The 17,900-nt window shown below is 37.7% G+C and overlaps 1 protein-coding gene across 1 annotated transcript; it reads right to left on the bottom strand.

Moving 5' to 3' along the window:
* Positions 1–514: 514 nt before the first annotated feature.
* On the bottom strand, positions 515–16,472 carry LOC127936089 (zinc finger CCHC domain-containing protein 2). The gene is made up of 14 exons (XM_052534169.1): positions 15,695–16,472; positions 13,403–13,511; positions 13,239–13,309; positions 8,998–9,069; positions 7,834–7,934; positions 7,194–7,288; positions 6,994–7,077; positions 6,843–6,879; positions 6,025–6,109; positions 5,503–5,570; positions 5,227–5,318; positions 4,999–5,091; positions 3,227–4,267; positions 515–2,080 (listed from the first exon to the last, which is right to left on the bottom strand). Exons 1-14 carry the CDS (start codon positions 16,256–16,258, stop codon positions 2,019–2,021), a joined length of 2,574 nt encoding a protein of 857 aa, XP_052390129.1. The 5' UTR covers positions 16,259–16,472; the 3' UTR covers positions 515–2,018.
* Positions 16,473–17,900: the final 1,428 nt, after the last annotated feature.

Genomic DNA, 17,900 nt, shown 5'->3' with positions numbered 1-17,900 from the left:
TGAGCACATGTATATTTGAGATGAGGGGAGGAGCTCTGAGGGATTCTCATGACTGAGAGAGAAAAGACCTCCACCACAGGATGCCATGCAATTAATGAATTTTTTTTTGTTGTTGTTTTTGCAGTTTTCTTGATAATACAATGCAATGTTATGAATGGCTGTGTTTAGCTTGTGGTGTTAGTATATTGCTCACGGTTTTATTTTAAGATTGTTGTGAACATTTATGCAGTGAATGTTTCAAACAGCTGCTTTGCTGTCATGTGACCTCAGTATGTTTAATTTGGACAGTTGCATCCAGAGTTATCTTAAAATACAAACCTTTTTTTATATTTTAAAGGGATAGTTCACTCAAAACTGAAAATTGTTCCAAACCTGTATATGATTCTTTTTTTCTATTTAAAACAAAAGATGATACTTTGAAGAATGTTGTGTTTGGGAACCAAACAGTTTGTAGTATTTTTCATTCTTTCTCCAAGTCAATAGTTACAGTCAAATCAAAGACAACACCACAGAATGGGTTTTTATATTTATTGCTAATATCTTGACAGAAATGATCAATTTGGCCAAAAAAGCAAATTTGATCAGATTAATTTGACCTCTCAGTACAGATTAATCAACATTTACATATGAAATACAGTAAACGTAAACTCGGAGGCAGAAATCAAACCTCGTTCATACAGTACAGCTTCATAAATCTATAAAAAGTGTAATGAATACAGTCGACAGGTTTCAACCTTGAGTAGTTAACTCCCTTTAGAGTCTATTTACAGATTAGTAACGATTTACCAAACTGAACGAAAGCACATTTAAAAACCTGCAACACACTGTTGTGGAAAGCAACTTGTCTAGTCCACCGCATGTTACTAACCATAAATGTGCTAAAACACCTGGACAAGCTTGAAAGGCCTTGAGCCCTTCATCAAAATCTCCTGAAAATATCAAAATAAAATGTATTTTCTAAATACAAACATGCCAAATCTTATATTTATTTATATATATATAAAAAAAAAGTCTGCTTTGGCAAAAATCGCAATAAGATTTCAGAAATACAACTTTGAAATTTTAAATATGTACTTCAACACAGAGTTAAGACTTTTGAAATTATTTTCAATATACTTCCAGCTGCTTGCATGGCAATAGGCACAAACGTTCGCCCTCTGGTTCTTTGACAATTCTTAAGAAAATATTTAACATAAGATATTATGCTGCTCAAAGTGGTCCTATGTTAACGAAACTCTGGAGTCAAAAGTGACATTTTGCATTTCCTCTAACAGTGCTTTAGGCGTAGGATGAGCATGTCTGAAGGATTTCGTCTGACTCGACACTTAAAGCACAGAGTCTGCTTTATGAACACGCTTTGTTTTTGCTCTCTAGTGGTCAGAGCGTGTAAATGAGAGGCAGGACTGCAGATCTGGCTCTTTCAGTGCATTTTAAACACCTGACTCACATTTTTCGGAGAACAACAGTTGTAGTGCATCACGTTCAGAATGAGAACAGACCAAACCAGTGGTGTATAATGCTGCTAGAGCATCATTATAAACCGCAATCAGCAAGAGAACAAACATATCTTTAATAACAAAAATTTCCAAAGTATTCCATTTTTTAAAGTACTTTTCTTGTAATTTTCTCCTGTAGCATGTATAAAAGCCTATAAAGATTCACCCGTGTCAGAAAACAAATACTGCACTAAAGGACTCAAGTTTAATTTTCTCATTAACTTCGCCAGACGCTGCGAATGAGAACCTCAGCTCATATAAAATCCTTCTGACAATAATAAACTATTCTGAACCTAAAACAAAAATCATCTTGCAATCCATCCTATTTAAACTAGAACATTAAGGTAATTTGATTCCTAAGAGAACCCATTTTAAGCAACTCATCTTGCAGTCAGTGTCATTTGCATTGGCTCTTTTTTTTTGCTCTCTGGATAAGGATGCTCTCACAAACAACAGAACAGAACTCTATCTCAAGGGTCTCTGGAATCACTGGCTGCCCGGGCTTTGGTCCCCTGTTTGCGGTCAATCGGTTTTATCTAGTGCTTCTGAAGAGTTTGGGGCAACGTACTTCAGCCGGAAACCACCTGAAACATACAGACAGGTAAAGGAAACTTACAGAAAGATTTATATGAGTGCTAAAAGCATTATGGAGCTAAAGAATAAAGCTGGAAAACAAGTATGTCTCACAAATACTTCAAGCTACGCACGTTCAAAGCACTCTGTTGCCCCCTTGAGGTTTTTTTTTAAAACGGCCACAGCAGAACAAGAAGACTTACGTTACAAAAATATATTTTTCCCCACCAAAAAAATAAAAATTAATAAAAATAAAGTCTCCTGCACTCATTCATTACGATCAACTGCATTTACGACTGACGCAAAAATCAATGCGTTTGGTGTCAAGCGCGCGCATAAGCAAACAAACGTGCGCGGGAGATTCAAATGCATTAGGAACATAATTTGAGTAACAACGGTTTGAATTTCGGTTTGTTTTTTCTTCCGAAATAACCAAATAACTTCTATATAATGTTATGGTATTTTTATATGATGTATTATAAGGTTCACCCACCGTTAATCACCATTCTCTGTTCCTTCAATCTTGTTCAACGGATGAAAAAGCCAAGTGTGTTTAAAAGCGACATAAGGTGAGTCACGTTAATGTTAAATGGCCAGATATGTAGTTTTATGATATAGTTATGTTTCATAGATAAATAGGTTACTGTAGTTTTTTTATACTAACGTTCCTCCTTTCATCATGCTCCTGCAAAGCAATTTCTTTTTGGTATATAACATTACAAAGAAAATAATGTAGCCCTATTTACAAAAATTACATTTTTTTTATTATTATTGACAAACTAATAAAAAGTTATATTTCACTTTTTTTCAATATTGCTACTACTGTGTACATGTATACAGAGAGAGAGATGGACAGATAGTATATACATTGCTTTCTTAGTATGTATCAGCTAAATAACTAAAGTCTTCTTTAAAATAAACATTCTAAAAGATACAATGAGATGAATGGGAATGTGTAACTAAATATTGGTGTGCGTGTATACACATTGTTTTTGTCTCCTCTTTTGTAAGTACCAGCTAAATTACTAAATGCAATTTATTATTACGATTCAAAAATGTTTAAATACCCAATCAGGGCATGTGCAAAAAATTTTCACATCTGAAATAAATCACATCTGTGTTTGCATACTTGTAGAGCGTTTCTGGCATCTTCATACCTGTCAGCCCGGCGTCGATGGACGGTTGCTTGCAGTCTTGAGCGTAATGTCCGCTCTTGCCGCAGTTATAGCAGGACACGTTGTTGGTCTTCTTCATGTTGGTTCCGCTAGACATCATTCCAACCTGTGGAAAAACAGGTGGGTAAAAGCGACGGAAGGGGGGCATCTGAGGCAGGCTGTATCCCGCCTGTGACGCCAGCATGTGATCCGAGTGAGCGTGCAGGAACGCCGCAGGAGGACCAGTGTGGGCGTAGAAGGGCAGAGGCGTCCCGTTATTCTGGTGACCCTGGGCAGGGAAACTGTTGCATAGAGACGGAGGGAGATGGAAGAATTGGGGTGGTGGCCCGAACATCTGATGGGCAGGTTGGGGCGGCAGGAAGTAGCTGGGTGTCTGGTGGGTGCTGTTGCCCCCGCAGGTTCCACGGCAGCCGCAGGAGTTGCAGCCCCCCTGCTGCTGCATCCCACTGGCCTGTGGCGTAACTGGCAGGCTGGAGCTGTTGATGTAGGACAAGGAATCGCTCTGAGCGGTGCTGTGTGTGACCGAGGGGGCCGGTAGGGGCCCCGGTCCTGGGGTGTGTGTGGGTACAGTTGTGGGGCAAGGTCCCGGTACTTGGCTGCTGCAGGAACTCGAGTTGGAAGGCGTAACAGAGGCCTTCATGTTTGTCTTGACGGGATTGTTGGCTGTGGTGGTGTTGGCGGGCTGCAGAGGACACTGGCTGGGTGAGAGGACACTAAACGCTCCCAGCGGTGGCTGCTGCTGTGGGTGAGAGCTGGCCGATGATGCTCCCGGGTCTTGGCCCAGTGGGATGGTGATGGTTATCTTACCCTGCCCGGCGTCCCTCTGGGTGCTGGTGTTGTACTGAAGGGTGTAAGGGAGGCATGCGGTCAGTGCCAGCTCCACCACTGAAGTCGGCTCCTGAACATTCTTGGGCTCTGCAACTAATGGATTCACCATGGCAACTGCTTTCCCGCCAACGCCTTTGACTAGGTGAGTCTTTTCAGCTGGTTCCTGGGCTGAGTTATCAGACTGACTCTCGGTTTCTGAAGAGACAAACATTACACATGTAGATTTCATCTCATAAATCATAAAGGTGTTTAACTACTGGGGAAGTGGACCCTCAAAAGTGATTGTCATCAAAGCTCAGTAAACTTCTGTACTATACCAAACATAATTTTTGAAATTTTCATATAACGTAATGTATATATTTACAATATTTGTAATATATATATATATATATATATATATATATATATATATATATATTACAATATTTACACAAACTCTAAAACTGAAATGTAAAAAAAAAAATAATAAAAGACAAAATCACTAAAACTAAAATTACCATTTAAACTGGAAATATAAAAGCTAATAAAAAATGCAATATATATATATATATATATATATATATATATATATATATATATATATATATATATATATGAACTCTAAAATAACACTGGTGCAGTACTTGAGTCACTTTAAATAGCTATAAAACTCTGCTGTTAGCCCTTTCAAATTTTTTATTTTTATTGATAATTAAAAAATTAAGAGATTAAACTATTAAATACGACCTGATATGACTTTTCTTCTTGCATTTAAATGCAATATTCTGTGTAGGCATATAAGTACAGTGTGACTGAGTTTGTCATTCTGCTAAACATCCTCTTGTGACTTTCACAGAAAATAGTTTTATGGGTTTGGAACAACATGAGTGTGAGTAAATTGGGTTTTTAAAATTTTCTTATTAAATTTCACTTTCTGGATAACACACCTTGGTCCTCCAGGCTCTTCTGGTGAACAGGGCTGGATGGCACGGAGTTCGAGCTCTCCGATGACGTGTCCCCATACCGGTCCCTTCCTGTGTCTAGAAACCAAAGAACAGAAGAAAACATGGCTATAGTTTACTGTAAGGGAGTCATAAATGCATGGACATTTTATTTGGAGATGCGCAGATATAAAACATGATTGCTTTGTTGTTTTTTAGCCATGGGACAAAGACCTTTGCAAGCTCCCTGGTTGATTATTAGTGCTGCAGAAGGTTTCTGGATTCCATTAGAAGTCTTGACACCTATAACTCGCCTGCCTCTCTCCCTGAAAACATAGAACAGCAGTACAGCAGCTGTGAACCATAAGCCCTTCCCAACGCATCAGTGAGTATATGCATGCATCATTGCATTTTAAAATATTGTCTCAGTTCGTACACAAAAACCAGGTCAGCATTTCATGCTGCACTCATTTAGAGGCAAAATAAACATAGCAGCAGGTGTTTGTGTACCTTTTTGCAGCTGATTTTGCTTTGTTCTTCTGTCCAGCCATGGAAGTTCTTCTGTCATTTGTGCAGCTCTGCAGGGAGACAGAATGCCAATTTGTCTAACTTGCCTCAAAACAATGACTAACTGTACTGGATTTTTTTTTATAGTATGGAAAATAGTTCACACAATAGAGTAGTACACTACAGTGTTGTCAAATTGGTTCATTAGGTCAAAATGGTTCATTATGTCCTACTTTAAAAAAATAAAAATGATTAATACACTTTTAATCCAATTCTGTATAAAAACCTCAGAACTTTTGACCGTACAATCCAACAGTGAAACAAGAATTTGATGGGGAATTACTTCCTGGTTCATTACTAACTCAAAGTAAAGGATGTTCAAGCAATTGTTATACAGTATTTCTTTCTTTACAGAGAGTGTGCATTAAAAAATGCACACTGCACAGTTTTCATACTGCAGAAGCACTATCCGTCGTATGCCATTACAAGAATACCAAAGAGCGAGAAACAATTTCACAGCCTCACCTGTTCCAATTCAGTTTCTTTCTTCCAAACTCTCTCTCCGTTCTGCTCACAGTTTCCTCTCCTCTGGCATTCAGAGCGCTGACTACTACAGGGAGAAGAAGACAGATTATGTGACAGGAGACGGCTGTAAACATGGTTTACTCTACTGATCCTTAAAGAACAGAGCTGATATTCATCACATACAGCAGCCTCAAGTATTTGGACAATTAAAGCACACTTAACGAATACCACTGCATTAAATAATGAAATATCTTAGCTTAATATTTTTCTGTAATGCTTTTTTCTCAGGATTCTTTGATAGGGTAGCCATATGCGCCATTCATACAGGACACGTCCCTGCCAGGATTTTAATATTGCCTAAAATATCCAGGTTTAGGCTGTTTGCACTGTGCAGGTCGATCGTTGTGTGACATTCATGAGAGCTATGGAGAGCAGAGCAGATGGCTCCTTATGCTTTCGAATTGCTCTCGCACCACGAGGCTTCAACTCAAACGAACGAACACGTGCGCATGTTTGCATCACTTTGATCATTCCCTGTAGATCTCACCTTCTCACGTGCAGCCCCGTGATTGGTCGATTATGTACAATACCTGCATGTTATTGGTCAAACTGCTTTGGATGTTTTAGGCATTATTAAAATCCTGAACACGCTGTTCATATGGGCTCCCTATTCTTTGAGGGCTAGAAAGTTGAAAAGAACAGCATTTATTTCAAATAGAACCCCTTTATAACATTATAAATGTCTTTACTGTCACTTTTGATCATTTGAATGCATTCTTGCTGAATAAAAATATGATCTTTGTTCAGTGAAGGTCTACCTCAGCCCAGCAGCTCTGATGCTGTACGCCTCCACATCTGTAAAAGAGCAAAAGGCACAGATGAGACTATATCATCAGTACTGCATTAGCACTTGTATGCATGCTGGCACGTGTTTCTAGAGCAGATCTGACAGGTCTGTATCTCTCTCACCCTCCTCCAGACTGGACGTCTCCGAGCAGTCCTCAGAGAAACCGCGTCCATGCTGATGGATTCTGGCTCCGGGCACACTGGTACCTGCAGAGACGAGCAGATGGACAAGGATCACACAGAGGAATCTTGCTTGGTCTATTAATATGCTGATATTTTAACTGATAATGGTTTTCTGATTGGCCAGTCTGAAGGACGCTCACAGTGGCTGCATGGCAGTACAGACGCATCAGACAGGAAGAACCTGGTAATGTCACATCTCTGAAGGACATCCTGGGATAAAGACAGGAACTTCTCCCTGCAAAGGAACAAGAGATAGAGCGAGAGAAGTTAAAGGTACTGAAACACAGTCACTGATGTTTTATTTTTTAAATCTGTGACCACATATATTTTCTGAATAGGTTTAGGTTAACAGTTGTAATCTTCTCTATCTCCACCTCATGCAAAATAATAAAACATATGTACTTGTATATAGTATTATTTTAAAGTATGATAGTTATGGTCATGGCTCAATGTTATTTTTGGTTTAGCAAAGAGCCTTTCAGATTCAGATTTAGGAATTGTACTGAAATGTATGCTTCCAGCACACCTGCATTTATCCCATGACACGGTTGCAAGCAAAGACTATAATGTGATTATAATGGCAGCAAATACAGCATTAAATTGCACAAATACACATGCAAGCCAAACACAACAATGCATTCTGGAAAATACAGAACCTAAGTGACTTAAAGCTGAGAAAAAGGAATGCAAAAGTAAGGATATCATTTGTAACACAATTATGCAAGATTACTTTTACATGTAATATTTCTCAACACTAGTTATGAGTGAGATGAGATGTACCTGAGGTTTCTCTCCAGTTCTCTGGATTCACATTGATCTTCACGACTGAGTAATCTGAGGATGCCCTTCTCAAAGCCATCAGGACTCTGCTCGTTAGGAAGCTAGAAGAGACAGAGGGATTGTTTTACCTCACTTTGCAAGTTAAATTCAATACAGCATATGTTCTGGTGATAAAAATGCCTCTAAGGCATACTAATCTGAAAGAAAGTGAAAAGACCGTTTGGAATGGCACACTACCATACTAAATCTGCAGAAATATGAATAGTATGAGAATTATCTGTATGGACAGAATACTCAGATGATCCAAATGGCTATATTAGAAAAAATGTGCAGGGCACAACCAAACCACACGGTGGAAAACTGAATCCCAAAATGCAATGCACCAAACTTGGCCTTCCATTTCCAGTGTAATGAATGTTTGTTATGAAAGAAAATGCTTTATTGGTTCATTAATGTCATTTTTAAACTAAATTTTAAACAAAAAAAGAAATAACTACAGGTATTTCCAAAATAATAACAGGGGCGGCCCTCACTGAAATAAACATGCTAAGATCATGTGACAGTCTGCCATACTGAAACATTTTGCATAATACATACTGTTTTCCACACTATTCTCAGAGATCTAGTATTCCATAATGCTTTATATAAAACAAAACTTTTATAAAAGGTGTATAAATTTTAAAATGTTAATCGAAATAATGCTAAAAAATGTAAAACTCTTTTTATTCTAATATCCATGTATTCATGTTGCCTTGGCTAATAACTGAAATGCAATAAGCTTAAGTACTAAAATGACTAAACCTGAAATACAAATAACAACAAATTTATGTGCGAAGCACATAATAAAATAAAACTAAAATTTAAATGAATACTGAAAATTAACATAAAAGCCTATTTTAAATATTTATAAATACTGTAATAGTATAAACATTTTATGAAAATAAAAGATAAGTATATACAGTTTAGTATTCAGAATCCTAGTATTACATTACCAACACAGCCAGAGAGGGAAAATAGAAATAGAAACAGATGGATAATGTCCCTCACTGGTCTGCCTAGGTTGCATCTTGCCCAACTGGTGGGCACACTGGCATGGGCTACAGACCCATGTGACACGTGAACATACACAAATAACACACCAGAGACCTTCATCTCTCTGCTCACCTTTAATAGAAAATCCTCCAACTCACGATGACTTTTGGTGACAAGAGTAGATGAAGAGTCTGACCATTTCACCTGAAAAAGAAGAGAAAATCAATGAGAACAGACCAGTAATGCGCTCATCGATCTGAGCATAATGGATCTTTTGCTTGGATTCCCCACAGCTCATCAGATTTCACTCAGACACAAATAATTTTGCTTGTCCTTTTGCCACAGATGCCTTAAGGGGCCGTTCACATATCGCGCTATCATAATGGAAGCGATGCGGTGCGACACGCCCGTTTTTCCATGCGTGTCCGCACTGCATCGAGTTAAAAACATTTCAACTTTTGAGAGAGCCGCAAGCGCACCGCGGGTCATGTGACAAGAACTAAGCAATCAGCTTCATCCTTTCCTCTAACAACGTTGAAAGCTCAGCCAAGATGTAGGAACAGCTGATCATAGATTGTCATTTTGAAATAAATTTAATAGCAGAGCTACTTCAAACGATTTTTAGAGCTGCAAATTCATTTATCCTTTGCTGAAATTTCCCCGTCTTCAGGGAGAGAGCACATCATGGTTGCTTAGCAAAGGCAGACGCCTCAGGGGTGCAACTGCCCGAGCGCTTTGGAAAGAAGGAGAAAGCGGCGCGCCTAGCGTTTTCCATGCGTTTTTAGGCGCGATATGTGAATGGCCCCTAACATGGATTTCTTCGCATGTCCTCAGTCAAATATTCCAATAGTTTGGGTTCCAGAAATGACATTACAGCAAGAGAAGAACATCTGAGGTCTCAGACTATTAGCTCAGTTTAAAAGATTACGACGTGTTGGGTAAATAAAATAATCCAATGGAATCTCCCATTGAAATCTAGGCATACCTGAAATATTTAAACCAGCACAAATAAAGACAATGACATCAGAATTGGGCGTATGCCCAGAATCAGGTTTTCGCCAAACTGGGTCACTGAACTATTTTTTATGCATAAGCATTTCAAACACTAGAGTACACTTAGTTTAAATTAATTCACCACAACTTCAGCTCATGCAAAGATTTAGCAAAACAAAAAAAGTGCTAAACTGAAAAGAATACATGCATAACTATCATAATTTTATAACCATTTTTATTTATAACTTTTTATTAAAGTCTCTATTGTTCTCTTTAATTCAGCAGGAACACATTAAATTGATTAAAAGTGACAGATGTTTATAAAAATACATTTAGATAAAACCTTTATAAAGATTAAAAAGATTTATTGATTTTGTATAGATTTTATATTGAAATGTGTTCAAAGAACCCTGAGAAAAAGGAGTGTTTGTTGAGCAGCAAATCAGCACATTAGAATGATTTCACTTTCACTTTGAATTCACAATCTTGGTGTCATGTTTTACAAGAAAAGATAGTTGCCTGTTGTGCTTACATCTTGACACCTTTCACTGTCTAAGACTAAAATGAATGCTTGAAAGATGGATTCATTATTATTATTATAGCACAATAACAATAAACAGTACATTAACAAACTAATTTATATAATCTTTATTAACAAAAACTAATAAGACAAGGCATGGGATACAACACATACTGAATAATATACTGACTAATTATAATTAAAAAAAAAAAAAAAACAGCAAAAATCATCAGGCTTTTCAAAATTAAAACTAAATCAAAACTAAATTGGCTGTCAGTGACAGTGCTTGCATGTTTTTGCCAAGAAAACCAACACATTCTGTTCACTGCACACTGTGATAATGGCTCTTATGCCATTTTCTTGCTTGTGGTTTTACAGAAGAGCAAAACTGTAGTCGGTTTTTGGTAGAATTACACAATGCAGAACCAAATAAAATTACAGCCTTTGAGAACATTGATGCCTGTAATTGCCTGAATTAATCCATCTCAGACAACAAAAAAAGTGTTGAAGTGTTTATCTGTAACTCCACACAATTGCTCTTTCAACACTCCGGGTAGCCCATTAAATATTTCAGCCTTAACAAGGGCTGGCAAGCAGTTACGTCTGCTTCTCTAGTGAATACTGATGTCTTAATCGTAGGGTTTGGCGAGACACAGGTGGTCAGGGTTCAGTGTTAAGCCTGGGAAAGGGTGGAGGATCTGACTTTCAGTGACACCTGGGGACAACTCACATTAAGATGGCTAACAAGACATCAAGATGGACAAAGAAAAGATAGTGGCTCAAGTTTGGCCGGGAACACAATGCATTCATTTTCCTTCCATTCTTTCAATCTTGTTTTGACGAGGATGTATTGGACTGGGCAGAGTAGTGCCATGTACAATAATGTGCGAATTGCGGCATCTAATTTTTTTATATGCAAGCTGAGAACATTTTATATCTAATAATGTGAAGCAGCATCCATTCATGTGGTTAATGAAGATATAAAAAAGTATCATTGATGTTGACGGTGGATTTAAACTTAAATATCAGAATGAAAGACTCATGTCCTCACGGTTGTCCTTCCCACTTCAGCAGCCAAACAACCTTTAGGTCATGAAAACTGACTAACAGCACAACAGACAGTATAAAAGTATAAAAATATATTGTTATAGAGATTTGTTGTTGTTTTTTTTGTTTGTTTTTTTTAAATATAAAAAAAATTGCACTGAACTTTTATACTGTATTAAAATAGTTGGATCTTGCTGAACCAACAGTCAGGTAAAGTTTTATAAATGTACTTGTCGAAGACTATTTTCACTCGCACCTGCTCCATTACATTAAGGCAGACATCTCAGTATGACGAGATGCTGGATTTAATTGCCATCCTGATTTCAGAGCATCTGCGCTTCCAGCATCCTAGCAGTCATAATGTGAGAAGTCACATTTTCCTTCATCTTTTTAGAAAAAAGGAAGTTCTATATACATTCAGACATTGACAACATTGATTCTATTTATTATTATCAGGCTGTTGGTGGTCATATTATGCACAATTCAATCAGTTACAACAAATTATATATATATATATATATATATATATATATATATATATATATATATATATAGTGAATTACAAATGACAGGATGATTCATTTGTCACTTGCCAAAGACATCAGACAACTGGAGTACATCCTAAACAATACATGCTTCTTGCAAAACATTATGAGAATCAGCTTGCTTTCCTCGGTTTCATATTTGGCTCGGTATACTATAATGCATTTTAAAAGATGTTTATCTTGCCATGACCTAGCTTTTGTTATAAAACTGTATTGCCGGGTAATTTTCATCCCTGAAAATTACAAAATACGTTAAAGAAAAGCACTTCTCTCAGTCAGGCCTCTCTTTCTCTCTCTCTGTCTGTTTTGGCACTGGTCCATACTCGCTGTGGGCCGAGCAATGCCTCTTTGGTGAGGCTGTCAGCTCTGTATCCACAACCGGATGTTTACAGCTCAGGCGTTGCATGTTTCCTCACTTGTTCCAGAGAGACTGTAATCTCATGTACACAGCCGAGAGCATAGCTCAGCCTTCAGGACAAGTCAGGAACCACAGAGACTGAGTGCGCACTCATTTTTAGCCCTTTGTAGCACCATGAATAATGCAAAGCGTGCATGCAAATCTGAAACAACAGCTTCTACTAAGCCATTAACTGTGAATTTGTTCACACCATACCTACACGACATTAATGTCCTTTAACCAGCCACATTACCACAATTAAAACAAAGTGTTTCAAAGTCAAACTACTGCGCACTTCAGAGAGGGACACAATACTCAATGAGATAAAATAAAATAAAATGCTATGTGGGGCTTGATTTTATCCATGGGGAATCTTGATTTGATGTTGAATTTTATCTCTTCTGTTGTAATCCAAGCCCACTTCACATATCTGTATAATACAGCTATATAATTAAATATTTTTATGAATTATTAAATCCATCATATTTTGTAATATTATGTGGGGAAAATTTATTAAATATTGCTAAATATGACTTTAATTGGTAGCTGCAATAAGCAAATTAGCCTTTGATTCAAAAGTATTCAAATATAGTCATTCAAATTCTGTGGAAATCTGTAAACAAAGATTCTGTGCAGACCTATCATCTGTCAAGCTAGCAATAGTGACCAGTTCTGATTTTGACATAATTGTGTAGAGTACCTCAACTTTTCTTATCTTGCTTTCTTAGGAGACTCTTTCTTACCCACATGACATATAACTGGCTACATTTCATTCTAAATCCTTTTCCACAATCCTGGAGCTCTCTGATCTTCTTTTAGATGAAATGTCAGTACTGAAACTCGGCTGTCTGTGAGGGGTTTTTGAACTTACCTCAAAACTGTACTGCCTGCCGTCTCCTCCCATAGAAACCTCCTTCAGAATGATCTTCTCAATGTGCACCACTGCAACATCAAGGGATATTATCATTACAGTGCTGCAAAGCTAGCTTTTTTCCTATGTTCTGAAAGGGTTTTCTACATGGGAAGGTGAGTTACCTTCCCTCTGTGACGTGCCGCTGAGGTGTGGATTGGGATTGCTGCAAAGAGTCCAGTCTACGTCATTCTCCTGGTGTGGATGGAGGAACCCTGGCCTGGAAAACTGGCTCTGTGATGGCGAAAGAAAAAGAAGAAGTTGTTAAAAAGGTGAGTAAACGCTTCAATTTTCATCATCCAAGTCTCGGATAAGGATAATAATAAATGCACATTAATAGTAAGCTAAAAATATATATGGGTTTATATGATTTTTTTAATGGCCAATACCAGTCTAACAGACAGCAGGATGGCCAAAACAATGCCACTGAAAGACTTTTCATTAGTGTTTTTTGAAAGGGAACAACTGATCTAGAAACTGTACATTCACCTAAGGGACGGGTTTCCAATGTAAGGAGTAAATCTGAGTCATGACACTAACAATCAAACCGAATCAAAGCCATTCAAATTATGATAATTAATTTGACTGAAAAAACGTATCCCCCGTTTCCACTTGTTTTAAAGCAATGGAGCACATTGCCTCAGCGTACATAATTTAAACCATTAATATCACTCTCAACTTGACATCAGCACCAAACAACAGACATTCATAAACAGACAGGGAATGACATTTTGGAGACCTGATTTGGTCTAATGAAACAAAAAGGCCTCATTTACAAATCACAAAACCCAGAATAAAGTCATTTACATAGAGATCTGGCAGGATAGCATTGGACACATATAACATGACCCACAAGCCTACAAGACACAGATGAATGTAGAAAACCAAACGTGCCATCATGTGGTTGTACTGGATTAAAGAGTTTGGATATTTGACATGACATCTTCCTATTTAGAGCTTTGCTTGCACCTATAACTTACATTGGATATCCAGGCATGCAATTACAAAAATGCAATGGCACTTTTTTGTATGGTCTGTGTTACTAAAATCTATTTTTTAAAATAAATAACTTACATAAAAATCTGAAATTAATCCTATTGGACTTTTCGGAACCAATCCTAGAACAAATTTCCAGTTTAACTAATCCAAACAGGATATTTTAAGAACTCAGTTCCAAACAATTACTAACAAGATAAGAACATCCACCTCTTGGACATACCATGGACTGAAGAAAATCTTACAGGAACTTATGCTGCTGCCATTTGATTCTTATAACTGTCCAATAGTATGCCATTATTTCATTACATGACATTTAATGAACTTAAGCAATATCCAATGAGACTCTTTAAAAATAATAAATGTATGGATTTCAGTTTATCCAGTAGGATCTTATGTGTTTCTTATTCCAATTGGGATCCCTTAGGACTGATTCAAAAAGTATGATAAAAATCCCAAAAGGGATCCAGCACACATTCCTTTTTTGACTACAGGTTATTCACGTTCATTTACAAGTTCATGTCAGTTTAAGTGGTGGTGCATTTGAACACTGATCACAGTTTGAACATCATGGTATTTTGATATATACCATAGTATTTGCATTACATGTTCAAATACTATTGTACTTTTTATTAGTGACTTTGAATCTCTATGTGGTTTCTACTCTCGCTGAATGTTTGCCATGGTATTTATATGATACTCCAGGAATTTCAAAGAATACCATGTATTAAATATCCAAACAAAAAAGTTAATACCATGGTGATTTTGGTCATTTTTTTAGTGACTTAAGTCCTCACATTAAAAGTACTTCCACACGCCATAGTAAAACCATAATAATCCCTAGAGTACCATATAAATACCATGGTACATTATTATTTATTTATTTTTATTTATTTTTTTTTGGGGGGGGGGGGGGGGTAATTTTCTTAGTTGACTTTAGCCTACTACTATGTTTTCGGACATGTACTATAGTACACTGGAGTGCCATGTAAAGACCATGGTTTTATCACCTCCCTTACAAAATTATCCATGGTTTTACCACAAATAAAACCACAAAAACATGGTTACTATAGTTAAACCATGGTAACCACAAATTAACAATGGTTTTGCTTCACTAACCATAGTATTTGTAGGAAAACTGGTTATACAAATAGTAATCAATCTGCCAAAAAACAACAACATGGCCACTACACTTTTACTATAGTAAAAACATGGTTAATTTTCATAAGGCCTGAAACCATCAATGTTGCATGGTACTGTACTTTGCCATGACTTTTTTGTAAAGGTGGTATTCCCCCAAGGATACTATTGTATTGCGATGTTAATTTGGCAATATGAATATGATTGACATGCACTTACCGTGGTATTTCTGCCATATTTGTTAGTGTAATGCCAGTGATTTTGATATAAATATAACACACCCATCTTTGGAGTCGATCCAGCTGCGCTCGGAGCTCTTCCCGCTGATAGAAACTGAACGCCGGGTGTAACGATCCCATCGTGAAGAGCAGCCGCAGTTGATCCACGGTCTCCTGCTCCGGTAGAGCGCCACACATCCCGGCGTCCATTCGACTCAACGTCCTGAAGAGAATCCCGGCGCATTCGCTGCTCTTGGATCCGAGCAAAGACAAATACACGAGCAGTTTGGACAGCACAACTGGGTCGCTTACGTTCACCAGCCCCTCCAGATCAGCGGGGCAGTTGGCCCGGATCTCATAATCCCGCAGGACGGTGAAATCTCTCCGGGCCAAATCCTCCAGACAGGCGCCGAGGAAGCGTAGCTCCAGCGGCTGACACATATGCAGCAGACCGCAAAGCAGCTCCACGCGTCCGGACGGGTTCAGCTGTAAGCCGAACCACTCGAACACCGTCTCCTTGTCGAGCTGAGCCGCTCCGGTGCCGCTCTCCCGATCGGATCCGTTAACGGAATTCAAGTCGCATCGCCGATTTTCGCCTCCCGCCGCTCGCAGCTTCATCTTCATCATTATCAGCTCTCAAACACGAACATCAGAGATGGAAGTCCATGGATGGTACCTTCTGACAAGTATTTCGGCATCAAAACACGATGAAATACACGATTTAAGGCGAAATTTCGTTTAAAATTCGCCGTCTGTACTCTGACGGTGTGGCTGTGGTCAGTTTGCCAAATTACTCGCCTGCCGTGCCTCCAGAATATCCTGTCAATCATCCGTGACTCCGCCCACTTGTCATAAGAGTCGCAGGGTCCTAAAACTCATCCTCTCTAATTTTTTATTTTATGGGGTAATTCGACTGACAAAATATATCGAATATATAAATAAGAAAAAATACGATTCGTGCCATAACTAATTGAATGAGGCAAATACGAAATATATTAAATGGTTTAACTGTGTTATAATCATATAGGTCTACTCGAGTGGCCTTATGCTTTTTATAAAATGAATGTTCTAGAAATATGATAAAAGACAACAGTGTTCATTTAATTACATTTATTTAACCACGATAAAATAGTTATTACGACAAATTTTATAGTTCCCTAATAAGAGACAATGCACGCTCATTAATTAATGTGTTGGATACTTGATACTAGCAATGCTTTTTTTTATTTATTTTTTTTTTTTTTTTTTTTTTTTTTAATAAAAAGCTCTTTATGTAACAAATGATAACATCCTAACAAGTTGAATAAGTACTTTACCTAAATGGTGTGAGTTAGTGTTTGATGAATCTGACAAACATTTGTTGTCCTTTAAAAAATACAGTAGCTTTAATGACGCTGTACGTGCGCTTGTTTTACTTGAAAATCGAAAACCCCAAAGAATAAATAAAATCGAAAACAAGTCTGAGTGTATATTATTTCAAGTGTATTTATACACTTTCAAATGTACTTGGAGTAGGAAATAGGGAAACATTATTTATTTAAACTGGTGAATGAATTGCAATACCATCATGAACCACTAGAGGTTCCAGAGCCCCGGATTTAAGAATACAAAAATAGAAACCATTGGTATACTCAGTGTAAAGACCATTGTATCCACCAGAGGGCGCCATTGTATATCCGTGGCAAGATGTGCATATTTCAACACTTTCTCTGCAAATATCAAAACCAACCTTCCCAATACCACAATTTCCTTTCATATATTAGGACAAGCAGAAACATTCCCCATTCTTGAGATGGATGCTGCCTTTATTCCCTTTGCTTTTCCACCTCAAATCCTCCACACAACAAATGCATTGTATTTCAGCGTCAGTACATCACATAAAAATATTTGCCCACTATTAAACTAAACTCACACGATTCAGTTCACTTGTTTATGTCTCCTTTGGTACCTGGGGCGGCCCACCTTTGATCCAAAATAGCTGTGCTACTATATATATGTGTGTTTGAACAGCAGAAGTCTGTGGGGTATAAATATATCCACAGGGAAGTTTAGCAAAACAGGTTTCTCCTTCCTCAGGTACTAATGTAGTTGAATGTGTTACTTTCTTTCTAAACCTCTTTTTATTCATAAACAGGCCAGTGGAGAATGACGGTGGTCCCTGAGGAGTTATTTCACACTCTTAAGATTCAAAGGAAGGCACCAACATCTGTGTTTAAGAATCTGGATTAACAAACTATGTCCTACTGGAGGAATAAAGGCACAGTCTTCA

This window comes from Carassius gibelio, chromosome A2 (assembly GCF_023724105.1).
Source record: "Carassius gibelio isolate Cgi1373 ecotype wild population from Czech Republic chromosome A2, carGib1.2-hapl.c, whole genome shotgun sequence".
In the NCBI taxonomy this organism is placed as follows: Eukaryota; Metazoa; Chordata; class Actinopteri; order Cypriniformes; family Cyprinidae; genus Carassius; species Carassius gibelio.
Note: the sequence above shows the minus strand (reverse complement) of the source record. Positions and strands in the feature narration are given on the sequence as shown.

Excerpts from the sequence above, each read along its gene's own strand:
- LOC127936089 (XM_052534169.1), bottom strand. The coding sequence starts at position 16,258 with ATGATGAAGATGAAGCTGCGAGCGGCGGGAGGCGAAAATCGGCGATGC. Across the intron at positions 7,935-8,997 it reads TGGAGGATTTTCTATTAAAG|CTTCCTAACGAGCAGAGTCC; the intron begins GTGAGCAGAGAG and ends TGTCTCTTCTAG. Across the intron at positions 6,110-6,842 it reads ATCAGAGCTGCTGGGCTGAG|TAGTCAGCGCTCTGAATGCC; the intron begins GTAGACCTTCAC and ends TTCTCCCTGTAG.